This window comes from Lepidochelys kempii, chromosome 3 (genome assembly GCF_965140285.1).
Source record: "Lepidochelys kempii isolate rLepKem1 chromosome 3, rLepKem1.hap1, whole genome shotgun sequence".
Lineage (NCBI taxonomy): Eukaryota > Metazoa > Chordata > Testudines > Cheloniidae > Lepidochelys > Lepidochelys kempii.
In genome coordinates, this window is record NC_136382.1 from 149,940,667 (window position 1) to 149,960,104 (window position 19,438).

The 19,438-nt window shown below is 50.5% G+C and overlaps 1 protein-coding gene across 2 annotated transcripts in view; it reads left to right on the top strand.

The window, feature by feature from the left end:
* The window catches only part of TMEM151B (transmembrane protein 151B), a 30,012-nt gene extending 11,792 nt beyond the window's left edge, over positions 1-18,220 (top strand). For both annotated transcript variants that reach the window (XM_073338516.2, XM_073338517.2), the window contains exon 2: positions 422-18,220. In XM_073338516.2, the coding sequence (XP_073194617.1) occupies positions 422-1,858 (1,437 nt within the window). In that variant the 3' untranslated portion in view covers positions 1,859-18,220. The remainder of the gene's footprint in view (positions 1-421) is intronic.
* Positions 18,221-19,438: the final 1,218 nt, after the last annotated feature.

Below are 19,438 nucleotides of genomic sequence, written 5' to 3' on the forward strand. Positions count from 1 at the left end.
CATATGTCCATATCTTCCAGGCAGGGACAGCATGGTCTGTTCACATTTACTGGGAGAGGAGGGCACGTGGCAACCCTGGAATGGCAGGAAGTGGGCACCGACTCCCAGTGCGGTAGCCAGAGGCTGCCCAATATGGGAATTGGGCATCAGTCACACAGAGCATCATCCCGAGACGAAGCACAGACCTCTGGCCCGTCTCGCCAGCCAGCTGAGAGGATTATCCCTGAGGAGTAACCTCTGAATGGGATCTGTTGCCTCTCTGAGGACAGCAATCTGGAATTAATTCTTTAGCCAGTTAATTGCAGGAGCGACTCAACGCTCTGTTCAGCGGGCTGGCTTTCCCCTTTCTGCTGCAGGCTATTAACTTCTCCCCCTGTTCTCTCTCCCCCTCTTCCCTGGTTCTCCTGGGCACCTGGAGCAGCAGCGACCGGTGAAGCAGTCCCTCAGTAAGTCCCTCTGCAGAGAATCCCACTGGAAATGCCTGCTGCTCTCCCTCCTCATGTACGGCTGCATGGGAGCTATGACCTGGTGCCATGTGACCAAGGTCACCCGGCTGACCTTTGACAGCGCCTACAAGGGCAAGTCCATGATGTATCACGATAGCCCCTGCTCCAATGGCTACGTTTACATCCCCCTGGCCTTCCTGGTGATGCTCTACGTGGTCTACCTGGTGGAGTGCTGGCACTGCTATGTCCGCAACGAGCTGCAGTACAAGGTGGACGTAGACAGCGTGCACGAGCGGGTGCAGCGAATGCAACAGGCCACCCCATGCATCTGGTGGAAAGCCATCAGTTACCACTATGTCCGGAGGACTCGGCAGGTCACCCGCTACCGCAATGGGGACGCCTACACCACCACCCAGGTGTATCACGAGAGGGTCAACACCCACGTGGCGGAGGCCGAGTTTGACTACTCCAACTGTGGGGTCAAGGACATCTCCAAGGACCTGATGGACCTGGAGAGCTACCCAGCCACTCGGCTCCGCTTCACCAAATGCTTCAGCTTTGCCAACGTTGAGTCCGAGAACTCCTACCTGACCCAGCGCGCCCGCTTCTTCACCGAGAACGAGGGGCTGGACGACTACATGGAGGCCAGGGAGGGGATGCACCTCAAGAACGTGGACTTTAAGGAATACATGGTGGCCTTTTCAGACCCAGACAACCTGCCCTGGTATGTGTCCCACTACGTCTTCTGGGTGGCTGCCCTGCTGAGCCTGTCCTGGCCTCTGCGGGTGCTGAATGAGTACCGCACCTCCTACGTCCATTACCACGTGGAGAAGCTCTTTGGGTTTGACTTTGTGGCAGTAACACCAGCTGAGGAGCGCTCCTTCTGTAGGAGGATGCCCCGTGTCAACACGGTGGACAGCACTGAGCTGGAGTGGCACATCCGGTCCAATCAGCAGCTAGTGCCCAGCTACTCAGAGGCCGTCCTGATGGACTTGGTGGGGCTCTCCAGCTGCACTAGCTACTCTGCTTGCAGGTACGGGGGCTACCGGCAGAACTGCGAGCGGTGCCACAGGACTATAAGCAGCTCGTCCATTTTCTCCCGCAGCGCCCTGAGCATCTGTAACGGCAGCCCCAGGATCCCCTTCAGCAGCAGCCGCTTCTCGCTGGGCCGCCTCTATGGCTCCCGGCGCAGCTGTCTCTGGCAGAGCCGGAGCGGGAGCCTGAACGAGCAGAGCTGCCCGACCGAGCAAACCCGCCTCTCCAGCCAGGTCACTGTGGAAGAGGAGGACCCTCCTGCTTACCAGGATGCCCTCTACTTCCCCGTCCTTATCGTGCACCGCAATGAGGGCTGCCTCAACCACGACCACCGTCACCTCCATCGGAATGGGTCCTGCATGGAGACCTCACTGTGAGTGGAGGGCAGCAAGGATCTCCCTCTTGATCACCATGTCTCCAGGCACAGGGACTTGGGAAGGGAGGGGATAGCCAGGAAAACAAGGCACCAGTGCCCCACTCAGCATGTGGGATGGAGAGGTCACTGCTTCTTGGTCTCCAAGGATAGGCTCAACAGCTGCTGCCTTTCCTCCCAGCCACATGGCCCCTTTGATGTCATGGAGGAGGGGGTGGCAGCAGGATGGGTGAGCAGCAGCACCACCTGTGCATGGCACAAAATGACAGACCGATGACCAGATGCAAAAAATGGTAGAAAGGAAAGGACTGAAGGAGGGAGCTGGGTGCTGTAGTTTCAAGCTCGGACTCGAAAGGCCCCGGCTGGCTGGAATAGTGCTAAATGACAACTACCACCCACCGCCCTGCTGCACCCGTGACCTCTGCCCCTCTCCCGCAGCGCTGCAGACTTACTCTCCCGCAGAGGGGTCCCGCATGGGGCCAAGAGGATCAAGGTCTGGCAGCACATTCCCTTTGGAGCAGCGATTAACTCCTCATGCGCCAAAGATCCTGGGGCACCTGGGCCCATAGAGCTGAAGGGCAGTTTAGAGGAGATGCTTAAAACCACAAGGCCAACTCTTTCCCCCCTTTTTTTGAGACTGTGCTCTGACTGTTACACTGTCCCCAGCTGCTGGGATGGGCATCGCTGCCAGACGGCTCCTTAGAAAGCCTCAGCACTCCAGGGCCAAAAATCGGCATTCCCTAGGTAAAGCTTAAAGCCAAGTACTTTTCCATTTGGGGTTGCAGAAAGCAGGAAGCAACAGGGAATATACCAAGGAAAGGCCCTACCTGGCATTAGAGTGCAGTCACAGCGTGAAGCCAGAAGGTCTGGCAGGAGAAGGCCCAGCCTGCAAAGCAAACCAAGGAGACCTTTGTGTGCTGGGTGCCTTCTGCGAGCCAAAGACACCCTATGGGGAAGGGGTGAGTTGGGCAGCTGGGGACCCCAAGGTCTTGAAGTGAGTGAGGTCTAGTCATAATTAATTCAGCCAAGCAAGGAGTCTGGCGTCCAGGGAGGTTCTGTTAGGTTCAACTGCAGTTTACCTATGAATAATAGAAGAGCAGGTTGGCGGGTCTCGGGGAGAGTAAATATTACATGAAGTCAAGCTGGCTCCAGGTTCCAGTAACTAATACGAAGGGAAGCTGGGTTTGGCACAGAGTTCTGAGGGCAAAGAGAGGCTGGAGATGGGAGAGAGGTGGGGATGTAGAGAGGCCCAGAGTTTCTGCTGTCCATGCTGGTGAAGGGAAGGGCTGCTAACAATCTGAAACAATGCAACCCCTTTGGCCCATGTGGTTACAAAAAGGGCTCCTCTCAGCATGATCCTCAGCTCCTGCGCTCCATGCTCCTCTCTGAAGGGTTTCCACTGGCTCCTTAGGGGACTAGTGTATGCAACCTGCCCAACAACCTCTTTAGGGTGTCTCCCTCGTAGCACAGACCAATGGGCAGAATCCTCTGGCTGGCTGAAAGGTGAACGGAAACAATCCCATTGATAATACTCCACAAAGGCCATGCTTCCAGGTTCCGTACAGAGTCTACGAGCAGGTTTATCAGAGGTAAAAGAACCCACCAAGCCCTGAGGGCAGGAGCCAGTTCCCTAGGAGCAGCTAAACACCGGCAGTGGTGGCATGAATGCAGCTCCCTGCCCCGCTGTGGGTGGCAACAGAACCTTTAACTCAGGTGTCTGCAGCAGGAAAAACCACACCAGTTCACCTTTCAGGTCCCAATCCTATGATGGGATCCATGTGAGTGGCCCCCTGCATTAACATAGAGCCCCATTAGTCAGTGTGGGTCCACCTATGCAATCCAATAGCAGGATCAAGGCCTAAATGGGTCACTTTCTTTAAACTTCTCCCTGAAACTAGTGCATGTGGGTGAGATCTCCTGCTAGGCTGGGCTTGTGGGTGAGGCCATCAATAGCCAATCCTACAAACTCATGCTCCTGCAAATGATCCTTATAGACATGAACAGTCACTTGAAGTCAGTGGTTCTACTTGCCATGGGTCAGGGTGGCAGGATCAGGTCCTCAGAGAGCAGCAGCAATGGCCACACGAGGCATTTCTTCTACGCTAAACTACAGAGGGTGGTTAGAAATAAGGGGATTATTTTGGAAAGTGCTCAAGGAAACCCAGGCTGGCCCATTACCTGGCTGCAGTAAGTTGCCTTTGTCCCACGGGCACATTATACTGGGGTATGAATGCCACCGTTTTTGTAACCCTGGAACGGACTGACCACAGTTGCCCGCCTTTCACCACTTCACATGCACATACCTAGAGGGATCGGCGTCTCAGCAGGCTCCCAGTCCTGCAAACCCTTACTCATGTGAGGAGTCCTTACTGGAATCAATGAGGCTACTCGCATGAGGAAGGATTTGCAAGATCAGGCCCATAAATATTTGGGAGGTGGGAGGGAAAAAGGAAAAGTAGTCAAGGCTGAACTGTATTTTTTGTAGAGATCTTTCAAAATCTGTGCTAGGATGTGAGAAAGGGGTGATGAGATAGTGCCTCTTAGGCCCACAAGCTCTGGGCTGGTTCTGTCTGTATTGCCTTCTTCATTAGAACATCACCGTACCTCTTGAACTCATTATAGGCTCACCGGTTTTCCTAAGGCCCCTTTTCCATTCAGCTAGCTGATCTGTGCCTGTTGAATGGCCAAGTTCTGGCCTTGGCCAGTGATCCCCACAGTCCCTGCTGTCCACCAGCCCTGTTGCATTCCCATCATCCACCATGGCAGAGAACGGCATGGAGCAACTCCCACCATTAGCCAGCAGCAAGCTTTGAACCCAAGAAGCAGCATGGTCCTCCATTGCTTGAGCTAAAGGAGTAACTCCAGTAGCTGGCAGCAGCAGTAGGCAGTACCAGGTTTACAATGGCACCAGAGGTGCCATGGAACCGGGCCCATGCTCAGAAAGGGCCCTGGCCTGCTCCGCTTGCACTGTGCCCCAAGACCCTGCTGGCTCCCCCCCGCCCACCATTTGCTCCTCTTGGCCTGCCTGCTGGCTGGCCAAGGGCTCCTCTCCTCTCCATGGCCCCATCCCCTGTTCCTCTCAGCCCCTGGTCAGACCCCAGTGCACCTCTCGCTCTGGGCAGTTTCTGCTTCCCACCGCCTATGGGGTGTTGGGGTGTGGGGACGGCTGTGTGGTGTGGCATGGTCCCACCCCTGAGGGGAAGGGGCACGCTGGCAACACAGGGCCGGGCAGGCCACTGTGTGTCTGGCAACTGCTGGTTTGTAAATAGTGCCCTGCACTGGGCTGGGCGGAGGGGGGCCACCCCTGCCATGCCATGCCCCATTGCTCTTGGCTGGCCCCTCGCTCTCAGGACCAACCTCCCTGCGCCATGCTCCATTGCCCTCATGGAGGCCCACAAATATGTTTGGTGCTGGCCCCACAAAAGGTTAATCCGTCCCTGGCAGCAGGACATGTCTATCCCTCTGCAGATCAGCTACAGAAAGGAGACAAGTAACACACACTGAACTATGTGTTACATTTGGTTCAGCCAGACCTCCCCCGGTCCATTTCTGCATGTAATGCTGCTGTACTGTTTCACTGATGAGATCTCAGTGCCTGTACCACTCCCTGTATCCCAGCCCCTCTCCTCAGTAATGCTGTTGTGTTGGTCGCTTTCCAGAATCTGACCTACCTTTAGGGAATTTCTCTAATAAGAATTAATACTTCACTAACTTCTCCCCTCATTTCCAAGATAAAGATCTTTCCCCGTGTTTCTAACAGGACCTGAGACTGTTGGAGCTGAAAGAATTTTAAACATCTCATTGACTTTCCCCCCATCGCTGATGAAGTTTATTCTCTGTCCTTAGGCAATGAAATTAGGCTGGTCAGTTTCACACTTTTTTCTAGTCAGTTTCACTTGTTCTGAGGTACTAAAACAAAGACTTTAACTGAAACTTTTTTTAAACCTCATAGTTCCATTCAGATTTTGTCTTGTCAAATTCCCCTCCTCCCATTACAGAACCTACATTTTGGGCTTAAATGGCCGTGGCCCTTTAAGAACTGGTAGGTATAAATAGCCAGGCCCTAGGCTATCCTGCTGTTCTGTTTCCATTGTTGTCTGCACGCTATGCAATGCTTCTGCCAAACCCAGACCTGGTAGAAGTGGCTACAGCTCTACTGGCTCCTCTTATACCAATTGACTTTGGCTGCCAGTGCCTCATTCGCCTCTCACTCAGGGCTCAGTGCAACTCCTGTTAATGTCAATGGAATAGCTCCTAGTGACGTTAATGGGAGATGATGGAATGTGCCCTTATGCCTTGGTAGAGGAGTATCCCCACTGAAATAATGGAGTTAAAATGGGCTGTGACTGGGGTACATGAGAGGGGACTCAGGCTCTCTTGTCCTTCCCCAGCTGTTCCATTTTAAAGCTGCTCATGGCTTAGGTTAGGCTACACTTGCCATCTTTCTGTGGCCAGGTGCCTTAGATCCATACATTTATCACAGGGGTCGGCAAGTCTTTCAGTTCCCCTAGGGACGGGGGAGCCCACAGAGCAAGGGCAGGTTAGAAAGGTTTACTTACCCACATCCTTTATCGCCAGTAGCAAAACTCTGCTGCCAAACACTCTGCCCATGAGCTTTGTCCAGTCCCTGTTCACACCAAGATTTTTTTCCCCTGGATTCAGGTTCATCTTGGTCCTTAGATAGCTCCATTTTCACCCACACCACCCTCAAAGTGTCATTGGGGAGACTGTCCTACCAGCCAGCAAGACTAGGCTTCCTCTAGATGCTGCTGCTGCTCACTTGGCCAGAGGCTCTTTACAGAGTGATGGGAGCCACCCACTGCCCCAGCACCTGGGACTGAACAAACTCACCCCACAACCAAGTTCATGTTTCAAACACAGCGTCCCCAAGTGGCACCATTAGGCTCGCTAATGCTGCTGGGAGAAGTTTGGCCCCTCTGACTGGAATTCTCCACCACCAAAGCCTGAGCCAAGGTTGTCCAAGATTGCTTGAAGCCCCTCCAAGCTCTCACCCCGCCTACCCATCTGTGGACTGAGGTGTTGCCTCTACAATGTCCCAAGTCCCTGCCAGCCCAAGGGAGAGAAAAGGCAGGTTCAGTAATCAAACCCTGGACTCCCACAGAGCAGCACTTTTACTGGCCCCACTAAGCCACTGCTGATTTGGGGGCACCTTTAATAGTAACTTGACATCTCATAGGCCAGCCCCCGCTTCTCCTTCAGCAACAGGGAGAAAAGCTGCCACCTGGAGTCTGATCTCCCACCATGAACTCCTCACCCATTTCTGATCCCCACTTTGAGAGGAAGGCAATTAACAGCCCTATCTCCCCTTTCCCCTGCAAATCTTAGGGCTAGCCCTGAGCCACCCTTTACCTGATGGTGTTGGCAGCGCACAGGGAGGGCCAGGTGCTAGGATACATGGGGAAAGCTTGTGCCATAGAGGGAGGTTAAGCACTAGGCATCTCAATCTGATGAGGAAAGGGCAGGCGGAGCCTGTGCGTGTCTCTGTGTGACCGCACCCAACAAAGCCTCTAACCAGCTCGGCTCTGCAGCCCAGCTGCCTCCTCCCTGCTCTCCTGCTGTTAGCCCATTAATAAATCCAGCTGTCCACTTGAGTTAAGATTCTCCTCCCCCACCAGATAAGAGATTCTCACTGGGTAGTGGAGGAGTCCCCTGGGCTGGGGGGGAGGAAATGCTGAGATCAGACATGCCAGTGGCCAATTAATCCCTTTGAAATCCAGCAGCTTCTCCAACACGCTACCTTTTTTCTAAGCGCTGCCCTAAGGCAGATGGTAGCATGCAGGGCCAGCTCTCCGGGGTATCTGCCCATCACCCCTGCATCCTTCCTGCATCCCTTTGCCCTGGCTGAGAGTCTGCTGAGCGGATGATGACGGGAGCAGTGCAGCCGCCAGCCAAGGCACTGGTACACACTAGAAAGTACCATGATGGGAATGGTCACCCAGCCCGGGTTCCGAGGGGGATGGATCAGAGCAGCCCCATCTATATGTGTCTCATCTGACTTTCCTGGACCCCACTGAGAAGGATGTGGGGAGGGAGGAACTCCATCCGCTCTCTGGTTCCCTCCTCCCCCAGTTCTGAGTTGCAGTGGAGCCAGGCATGTGCCTGGCCTGAGAGTGGGAGCAGGGGCTAGGATGAGCCCTTCCAGCCCACACATTTCCCTCCCTGGGGCAGGACAAGCCACGCTCATGTAGGGAGACCTGGCCGCCGACTCTAACAGCATAGTGGATGTGCCACGTCTGGGCATGGGAGCGGAGCACAGCCAAGGGCCTGAGGGGAGCAGGGATGAAGACAGGAGATGGCCTGGGTTGAGGATGAGAAACCTAGAGAGGATGGGCTTGAACCAGGGACTCACAGCTGTTGCCGCCCCCCTCCCCCAGCTTCTGACAGGCCTTTTAGTCCAGCCATGCACCTGGGGCCTCAGCTAAGAGTCCAGTGCACCCCCCCTTACACCCATATTCTTATCCCGGGGGGCTTGGAGGAGAGAACAGCAGCATCCAGAACTGGTGCATGGGTTTATGAAGGAGTGAGGGGGCTAGTACATGTGTGTTAAACATGTATTAAACAGGAGGAACGAGGAACCTACTACGTGTCCAGTCAGGCCCACATGAATGGGGAGATGTTTTAATTCTCCAAGGGGCACAAGTTATTTACACTGTCAGCACAAAGCACCAATAGGGTGATCTAAGTGTGAAAAATCGGGGCAGAGGGTTTGGGGGGGGGTGGTAATAGGAGCCTATATAAGAAAAAAACCCCAAATATTGGGACCGTTGCTATAAAATCGGGACATCTGGTCACCCTAAGCACCAATCCTCCAGTCTGTGTGGCAGTAACCACCACTAGCATTTCACCCCCTCCCGGTTGGGATGGGACCCAGGGACCCCCATGTGGCTATAGGCTTAGCAGCATTGTCTGAACTGGCCAGGTATCCATTCTCTCTGCAGTCTAGTGTCTGATCTCAGCTATGTCTGTGCCGGTGATGGTGATTCCTTTGGCAGCTCGTTCCATTGCCCGTCTGCTCATCTCATGATAGCATGTTGCCTGATATCTAACTTGAATTCTCCCTGCTGTATCTTAATCCCGTTACTTCTCCTCCATTGACTAATGAGAGTAATTGACCCTGCTTCTCTCTGGAACATCCCTTTCTGTATGAACAGACATGTACTGTCTCTCTTCAGCCTGCTCTTCTCCAGAGCCCAAGTGCCCACTTCTTCCAAGGTCTTATTATGCAGACCATGTGCTTGCTGGACTGTGCAACCTTTTCCTGTCCAAAGATTCCTTCCTTGTGTCCTAGCCCTGAAGAAACCCAAGCAGGGAGAGGGGAAAGGAGCAAAGCAAGGAGGGGCTATTATCCTGCAAGCTAAGGCTCATCTCAGGGCTGATTTTCCCTCTCCCGACAGCTCAGCAGATCGCTGCAGAGTGATTTTGCTCTCCGTGTTGTAGGTGCCTGGCGCTGTTCTCCCTGTACATGTGGGGAGCAGAGTGGCCCCACCCCTACAGCCCAGATCAGAACATATCCCTTAGTGAAGGTTAGGAGCACGCTGAAGCTAGGTTGCAAAGCGAGGGAGAGGGGAAGGGTAAACTTTTCCCATCCCTATCCCAACCATTGCAGTCTCCCATATACTGGGGTTTGTTCTCAGCACAATGCTGGACACAGCAGGCTTTTACCCATGGAGCACGATGCTTGAACGGGACAGCAGCCAGGCCCCTTCTTTTCCCAGCACGTGGAACAGCTAATGCAGTATTCAAAGAGGATAAGGTTAAATAATACTCTTGAGCTATTTTGCATTTCCTGTTGCTGCCATGCAAGAATCTGTCAAGTAGTGTAGGCACCAAGGTTTGGCTTTGCTAATTAAAGGGGATGTGTGTGTGTGAGTGAGTGGGGTTCAGTCAACCCTAATCTGAATAGACACATTGCCATCATTTTAGCCATTATCATTTTTGCCTTTGAACCTTCCCCAACAGTCCTGGGTTCCCAAGCGTTTCGCTAGTGCAGTGCAAGGAAGCAAAACTGACCAGCCTCGTATCATTGCCTGCAATGCCAGGCCTCAAACAAACTCCTGATGAGGACAGCAAGTGAATTTTCAGAATGTTCGTTCAGGTTTAACAATGGTAAGGCAGGGAGAGGAAACTTCTCTGTATAGCTAACCACAAGCATTCAAATATGAATCAGCCCCACCCCCCCGATGCATAGCCTGGCTTAAAAATGATAGGATTTTAAAAAATAAATACATTTGGGGTTCTTTTCATCTGCCTTTAGGTCTTTGAGCCTTTACAAGTCACATTTTCAAGCTCTTCTCCCCAACCACAAGGACTTAGAACTTCCTTTTTTCTTTAAATGAAAGCTGAGACCCTCACCATATAACGCAAAAAGAAAAGGAGTACTTGTGGCACCTTAGAGACTAACCAATTTATTTGAGCATGAGCTTTCGTGAGCTACAGCTCACTTCATCGGATGCATCTCTAAGTTAGTCTCTAAGGTGCCACAAGTACTCCTTTTCTTTTCACCATATAACGTGACTCCCAAGAGCTGGAGCTTGACGAAGAACACCAACACACACACACTGCTTTTAAGACGTGATTCTTGACAATCCAGGGCTGTGCTGACGACCAACAAATTTTCACTATGGAAAACGTAGAGGCTACTGTTTGCTTGACTTTTTTAAAAACCCCTCTTTGCACCTACTACTCACAATCCAGAGAAATAGCCCTTTGCTGCTCTTTGTTTCCCAAGTAATTAGTTAACTTTTCATCTTTTGTCCGAGTTCCGATTAGGCTGAAGTAGCAAGTGAGGACAGGGGTGATTTTGCTCAACTCGCTGTCTGGGAAGCAGGCAGGGGGAAGGGCACTGGAATGGATATGCTCAGCGGGCGATACTCTTTAAGAAGAGCAAGATGGCTGACACTGTGCATGTGAGTGGCCTTTACATGCAGGCCCCTGTTCTGCAACTGGCTTTACAGGAGTGGTCCTCTGCACCAACGCAGAGTCCACTAGGGGCCTGCCTGTGGGGATTCAACCGTAGGATTGGGGCCTTAATCTTTAAGAAGACAAAAAGGGTGATAAGCCAAGTAGCACCTGGTTTCAGGGGCAATAACAGTATAAGATCTCCCCTCTGATTTAAGTATTACTCCAATGGTGAAATAACATCCTTGGCCTTTTGTTCCAGCCGTTCAGATTACAACCCTGGTCATTTCTGTTTAATTATCACACAAGTGATATTTTACAGCTGTCAAGTTTAAAACCAGGCAGCAGAGCTGCTACTGTCCTGCAGTATACAGTGAGAAGTGCAGTATGTGTGGTGGAGATCTGAAACATTACTGCACCAGCCAGAATTCATATTACCAAACCATGGGCAGCCATAGCGCTCCATACAGAATGAATGCTTTCTTTTAAATTAAATTAGTCTTTGTTGAAGAAAATAAAATATATGGCTACCTGGCTCCATGCTATCCAATACATGGCCTGTGATTTAAACATCAGGCCAGTTGTATATTCCAACTGAAATGCACATGTTGGCATAGAGTTCGCATAGCCTGGATGCGTGATGTGTTGGGTCCTATACAGTTTGGAACATAGGGTTGTTGTTTTTTCTCCTCCCCCTTGTGGGCACTGCTAACTTCAGTGGATATAATGGGCATTTTGGAAAGAAGGGGAAGGGGCATAGCCAAGGTGCAAGTAGAAATTAATTGGCTGTGGTCATCCTTAGTTGTAACTCTGTTGAAGCCGGTGGAGCTACGCAAGGGTGAACATGGCCCATCTTCTCCAGAGCTTCACTTGCCCTTGAATCCAGCCTGATCAATCCCTTGCAATATTTATTTTATGCCTGGAATTAACATTGGGATTTTGCTGAATAAATCACCTTCCAGAATCTACCTGGTCTTCAATGAGCTTGTGAGATCCAGGTACCCCTGTGGCCAACCTGTTGTCAGGAGGTTCTGCTCTCCTCCCTCCGTCATGGAACCTAGAGTTACACTTTGAAGGGGAACCTTATGCCCAAGGATTTGATCTTGTGAGCTGCATCGAAACAAACAAATTGACCACTGCGACCTAGGGCCAGGAGCCTTCTTCTCCCCAACAGCAACTCTTTCCAGCCAGGACATGGCATTTTCCATAGCCTTCCTGCCTACGAGTTCCAGGGTCTAAACTAAACTTGGAAGAAGCCTCATGTACTTCCCCTTGTTCTCTCCATGCCTGGTCTGTCTTGGGGGCAGTGTCTTTATGAAGTCCAAGGAGATCATCTTCCTGCAATCCAGAGCCAGTCTCTACCAGCAGGTACATCACCCACCTATGCAACACTTTTAAGACCTAAGACTTTTAATGGGGAAAATGAAACTTTATGGGAACACATGTGCCCTTCCAGAAATATTGCCAGTTCTTGGAACTTTTGGGATTTTGTAGCTCACCCACTGTGATTAGACTTTAGTGGACTTTGCAGAGCAAACACACACACACACACACGAGGATCGCTCACTCTCCATCAGTGCAAGCTACTTCTGCAATCTTAGCTATTCACTGAATGAAAGAAACACAACATAGCTACAATGTGTCAAGATGATTTAGTATTGGTATCAGTCACACGATTCTAGTGTCCATTAGCTGCACTGGCAGCTGACATCTAATGAGTTCTGACTTTGGATGGCAGCCCTTGAAGCAATCAGGGTGAAAAGGATTCAAAACACAGGCCTGAGAATACAAACAAGTCTCCAGAAGCAGGAGCAGATACATGAGATCAGGTGATAACAGATGGATTCTTCCTGTTCAAGTTAGGGAGAGAGTTTTTTTGATCAGATTTTTCTTCTGGGGAGCAGATGGCCCTGAGTGATGACATTGGAGGTGGGGAAGGGGAGGTGGGAGAATGACGTAATAGATTCTGGGCAAGTCTACGCTACAGCGCTACGTCGGCACAGCCGCACTGATGCAGCTGTGCTGCGGTGCACATCCAGTGTAGATGCACTGTGCCAACAGGAGAGCGCTCTCCCATCGGCGTAATTACTGCACCTCAGTGAGAAGCTCCCGCCGACAGCTCCAGTCTCCCGCCGACAGCTCCAGTGTGGACAGCGCAAAACTTGCGTTGCGCCAGGGGGGAGTTTTTTCATCCCCCTGAGCAACATAAGTTAGATCAACTTAACTGGTAGTGTAGACCTGCCCTCTGAGAGAGGCCTGATGAGAGAACATCTTTTATTGGATCAACTTCTGTTGGGGAAAGAGACAAACTTTCAAGAAGAGCTCTGTGGAGCTCAGAAGCTTGTCTTTTTTCACCTCTGTGGAGCTCAAAAGCTTGTCTCTCTCACCAACAGAAGTTGGTCCAATCAAAGATATTACCTCACCCTCCTTGTCTCTCTGATATCCTGGGACCAACACAGCTACAACAGCCCTGCAAACTAATGGATTCTACTGTTCTGTGAAGCTTCACTCAATACACTGTAGAGCTGGTTGGAAAAAAAAAATCCCAATAAAATGTGTTAGAGGAATTTCTCAAAAGTTTTTCCTGTTGGGTTCCCCCCTTCAAAATAGAGCTAGAGAAAAAAACGTGAACAATTTTTGGTAAAGGGTTTTTTTCCTTTTATGCTTGATAATTGAATTTTTGATGAAAAATTTATTCATACCCCTCACCAATTTGAAAAATTTCAACCACTTCCACTAAATAGTCAGGCCTCAAGGAAAAGAGAACAAAACAGAAGGAGAAAATAGAAAAGGATAAAGTTGTTATATTTTGTTCCATCAAAACAAACTGGCCTGGTGCATACGCACAGCTAGTGGGATGGAGTCCTGCGCCAAAATTTAAGTTGCTCAGAGTAATCCATTATTTCCTGTAGCAGTTCAGTAAATGATAAAATGATGCCTGTTTCATGGGAAAGGAAGCTGATCTCTGGCCTTGTTTGTGTGGAGGTGGTTGTGGAATTTCACGTTTGCTGCAGTGAGTGTATGAGCCATGAAGGACAGGGATAGAAAGGTGGTGCCAATAAGCATGTGGTGAGAAGTATTTTAGAACATCCTAGTCCCCATGTCTGACTGGAATTGGAGAGCCACTGAATCCTTCCCCCAATCTGATACCAGGCATAACTCCAGCTAATCTCCCCTCCCCTATTCAGCTCCCAACGCATAATCCTACTGACATGACCAAAGCCTGAGTGACCATCCCACCTGCTCCCTTGATCCCCTGGATCAAGATGGAATGCTGGGATTTGGAGTGGCCTCAGTCTGCACTATGTTTCGGCAGCCACCTGCCATGTTGTCAACTTCCATTGGCCACATTTCCCCCCCGAGGGCTGCACAAACCTTGGATTAATCTGTCATCTCTGGGGACAGCCACAAACCCACTTCTGTGCTCGGTGACGTGACTTGGACCCATGAGGGAACTCCTTTATTCTCTAAATCACTGCAGCACAGCCATCATTCCTTCAGTCACACTGGTTGCTACACTCACAAAAAAACCTTCCCTGCTGCTTCCTTCACTCCTTGAACGCATATAGGCAGCTATGTCAGAGCCTTCCAGAGATTCAAGAAGAAACGGTCCCGAAAGATCATGACACCAGAGCGTAAAAGCCCTGCCATATTGATTTTCCTGACCTCCAGGACTCAACAGCTGAGAGATAGATACCTGCTTTCCCCGAGCAGAGGGGCCCGCTAAACGAGGCAGAGGAACTCCAAACACGTCGCTATAGGCACGAGGGACCGAAAGGCACGATCACCATCACAAATATTGTACGCAGATGCGTTATCTACAGGGCCCTTTGTGAACACAGGACCCAGTCCTGCTGCTGCTGAGGTTGAAGGAAGCTTTGCCATTGCCTTCAGAATGTGCAGTGTCCAACTCACAGAGGAAGCTCTCTGCCCTGAGGTGCTTCCAGGCTGGACAGAGTCAGATAAAAACTGACTAGGCAGGCCACAACACAGTGAGAACTCAGCATAGATTTTTTTAAGTGGGAGTGGTGAGCATGCTATAATCCAGTTGCTTGGCATCTGTGGGCTTTGGGGAAGTGGTGGCTTTTCAGGGGGTGGGGGTTGGCTGGAGAGGGGGAAGGAGCCTGGGGCACTAGGCTAGGGAGGCTGTTACAGGACAGAAGATGGCATGGGAGAAAACAGCGGAAGGCGGAATCAAAGGCAGCGTCAAGGTAGAGCAAAAGGTGTGTGATGGACATTCTGAAAGGAGAAGTCTCCTTGGCTAAGGAGACAGCTGTGTGAGTAACGCCTGGTGTAACTGCAAGGCCTGAGACGCCTTAATTTATCAGAGCAATACCATTGCCTCCCAGGCTGGTGCTCTCAGCCCACTCTCCAAGGAACAGATGAGCATTAACCACAAGGGATAACATTGCCAGAGGCCCAGATGTATAATTGTCACTGGCTAACAACTAAATTGCCTTTCGCCTCTAGAGAAGCTAATCCATCCAGGTCAGAGGGGATGGTGTTGGTAGGGATCTGGCAGCACTTGCTTTCTGAGGCCTGGCTAGTGGGAATAAAGCTCTTCATTCGTTAGCTATGCTCTCAGCCTAATTTAACTATTTGCAGGCAGTGTCTCTACACTACCTCACACCTCCCTGGCTCCCTAAAACCCTCCCCACATAGGACACAAGCGAAATGAGTTCAGAGGGTTTCATTCTTACTCCATGTGGACAAAAGTGCCGCTCTGCAGCGAGCCAAGAGTAGAAGCAGAAGTACTGCAGGTCAAGAGCGACATATACCAGCAGAGCTGTGTGGGCCCCAGGACTGAACGAGAGTGTGAGAGAGAGCGGGGGTTGCAGGTGCAGACTGAGGACAATTAGCAGAGCTGGGTGGAGAGCCCAGGAATGGAGTAGAAAGGGGAGCGACCTGGCTGAGGCGGATTAGCAGGGTTAAGTGGGAGGAATCTTGCCAACACTATGCATGGTTCAGACCAGCACTCTGTGTCCCTCATTTTATGAGCATCACATTCATTCACTAATTTGTTTTTAAAAACCCCAAACAGGGTTTCAGGCTATTCTGCGACTGGGCATGCAAGGCTCTGCCCAGTCCCTCAGACCTTTTCAGCTGCCATGGAAATGACTGGCCGTACTCTGCTGTCTCAGGGTGACTCACAAACCCACCAGGACTCATCTTCCTCCACTGCCTCCAAATTGCCATTCTCCAGCCGCTCTGGCTAGCTGAGCACACAAAAGGTAGACTAAGCGGCAGTAGAAATACTTTCCCACCCTGGCAGCAAATAGAGAAAGCTCAGTGTGGGCAGTGCCAACCTAATGCAGGCCAAACGAAGGGGCTGAATGAAGTAAGGAGCTCTGTGCATACCCACCCTCCCCCATTTCCCAGCTAGTGCTGGAAATTAACTAGCCCGTTTCATGAGACATTGTTGCTCCGACACCAAGAAATGACACCGCTGTGGCTCATAGCAGAAGCTGTGAGATTTGGGCAGCCAGCCACAGACATACGTCCCTTCCACCGTATGCATTCAGATCAGAAGAGCAGAAGCCCAGCTTGCCATCTGCTGCTTTAAGGAACCAGCTTTTCGCCCCATCCAGCTCAGGCGGGGGCGCTTACTTGCACACTTAAAGCAAAAGCTCTAGTGTCGTTCCCAAGAGTTCAAACCTCTCAAAGCCACTGTTTATACGCCCCTCCCTCCGCGCACGCACAAAGAAATGCTGTCTCATTTGATTGGCTTGCCCTGATTTTGCCCCTTCATGCTGCTGGATAGGGCAGAAACAGCATTTGGGGATCCTCAACATACAGCCAAGTGGAGCAGAAACTGCTCTCAGACTTCGGAGCTGAAGGTCATTCCTCCCTAGCTTTGCAATGAGGTCTCACAGTTGACCTACACCTTCAGTGTCCTATGGGACTGTTGGCCTTCCATAGCACTAGGTGAACTATTGCTAGTGAATTATTCATTCAATTCATTTGCCCTTATTTCTGTTGCCGATGGTCCCTGGCCAGACTTGGATTTTTACTAAATGGTTTGTTATTTGAAATTGTTCAAAGATGTGTCAACTAACACGTTATTCACTTCTGTGGGTCCATGCTTGGCAGGGGGAGGAGGGGGCGGTCACCCAAGTCACATGGTTTCATTTGGGTGCCAGAGGAGGGAAGTCCAAGAGATTTCAAGATGGCTGCCTGAACAGACATTCCAGTGAGTCTTGGCACAGGTTAGGCATTTGTAAGATAGCTGCTATAGTTCAGCTACTTGCAGACTTTCCTCTGTTTACAGGAAGAAGGTGTGAATGCCCTGGAAGGCAATTTAATACAATTTTTATTGTAACAAATATTCACAACCCTTTTTTTTTAAAACTATGTTTGCCCAGTTCTAACCACCTCTCAGGGCAGATGCTGCCAAACAAACCTACCATTCTTTGTGTATTTGGTGGAGTGTGGTTTACGGTACATTTTGGGAACACAACCACTTCCAACCTTGAACTGGTTTTCAATGAATCACCCTGCTCTCCACGAAGTGGGCTGCCCTTGTAATTTACACAGAGTTGTTCTTGGGACAAATCTAACCCTTTTGTAACTAGTCCATCCACATCATTGGGAGTGACGCCTGCCCGTGTGGCTGAACATGGTCTTTGGGCTTTTGCAAGGTTACTAAACAAAATCTCATCTACTTCAGCTGTGTCATAGAATCTCAGGGTTGGAAGGAACCTCAGGAGGTCATTTAGTCCAACGCCCTGCTCAAAGCCAATCCCCAATTTTTGCCCCAGATCCCTAAATGGCCCCCTCAAGGATTGAGCTCACAACCCTGGGTTTAGCAGGGCAGTGCTCAAACCACTGAGCTATCCCTCCCCCACTTCTTTAAGAAAATATTTTGTAAACTTAAGAACACCGACCTCAACAAAAAATGCTTAGTGGTGGGTAATGAGTAGCTGACGTTCTGGAGAGGTCTTGACAAAATCTTTTATAGCTGCTGTGGCTGGCTTTTCTTTTGTTGGTGATAGCCCCTGCAGAACACCAGAGTGTAGCTTGGAAGGGAGTAAATAGCGTAGGTTGATTTGCAAGGGCTTTAGGGTAGTGCTGTTGACACACCTCTAAGGTGGCCATTGCTGCCAGTGATAACCTCACACCGTATCCTTTCTGATCTATAAGGCCAGAGCATCAAGCAGCTAAGGGTCCCATTGGCCTGGGGTCCACAGACAGCAGAGCCACGGGCGTTTGTATCTGCTGTGTGGAGTGAAGCACCGGTGGGGATCTGTCTAACAAACTCTTTAGTGAGCATTGGGAACAGTTTTTACTTTTAAATATGTCAATATGATCTAGCTCTCTCTATCTGTCTGTCTCTCTTTCTCTCTCTGTACAAACAGTATATCACAATGTTGCCTTTTCTGTTGGAAATATCAAAGTACAAAGATTGTAAACCAAATCGGTGTAATAAAAGTTCCAGATGATTCACTGACTCCGGCCTCAGCTGTGGGTTTGTTCGTGTCAGAGACTCTGTAATGTTATTCACTGGTAGTGAACATAGGACAAGTAGGATGAGACCAGACCCCCCTGTACACAGAGGCAAAAGGACATTACCCTGTGAGGCCTGCCATGGTTCAGCATTCTTGCAGGAGGGATCAAAGGACCCGGGGAGTCAATCAAGTGGCCCCTTTCCCATCACCCTCCTCAGGTGGCCAATAGACTGGGCCCAACAAGTATTTTCCCCTCCAGGGAAGAAGTGTGTGAGTGAGGAGACAGAGCCCTGGCTTCCTCTTACTCTTATGCCACTACTCCTTTGCTTCCCTTCCTTCCCGTTGTGATAGGTGGGGAGCCCTCCCTCTGAATGCAGGGGAAGCAGTTTTGTTTTCAGCAAGACAACTTGGCTTTCCCCTGAGCAGGGTACACAGAGCTGCATGGGTTCTGGCTGGGATGTTACAGCTCCTTCTACCCCAAGGTTAAAAACAGCCACCCTCCCTAAGACAAGTGTCCTGTTCAAAACGAGCCTCACCAGTTCCCACAGCAATGCCACTGAGGAGCAAAGGCAGAACAGCACATAACCCTTCCTAAGACGGGGAGATCTATTGTATATGGAACATAGCTCGTTAGCGTCATCACATGTCTGTCTAGAATGCTAGACAGTGGTTGTAAAAATATATTCAAAGCCTCAGCTGCGTCAATAAGCAGAGAAAAGTTTCGGACCTGCAACAAACAACATTCTCCCCTCCCCAACCTCTACATACCCTGTTTAGCCCACCATTCAGGAGAAGCCTGAAATAGCAGCACGGCCTGAAGGTCAGATCTGGAACGGGCCACTTTGCTTGGAAGATGCTGCGCTGTTTCACTGTGGGGACAAAAGGCTGTTGCTTGGGCTCACTCCCCCTCAATGGTCTTGGCTTGAGCTTATTACTGGAATGCTTTCCAAAACCTGGATGGCACCACAGGAATCATAACCGGGTCTCAAGAACTTTGGGCGTCCGAATTCAGAGGCAAGTTGCCTCCATGAAGCCACATCAGATCCAATTACTACCCCACATTAACCCACATGCCAGGATGACATCACAATGCAAAGCACGTGTTTTGCAGTCACATATTAGAGAAGTTACCAACCCGCTTAGGATGTTGTTAATGAAGAATTTGTTCTACTAGTAAAGTTGACACAATCCTCTGGAAAATTATGGCTGAAAAATATCCT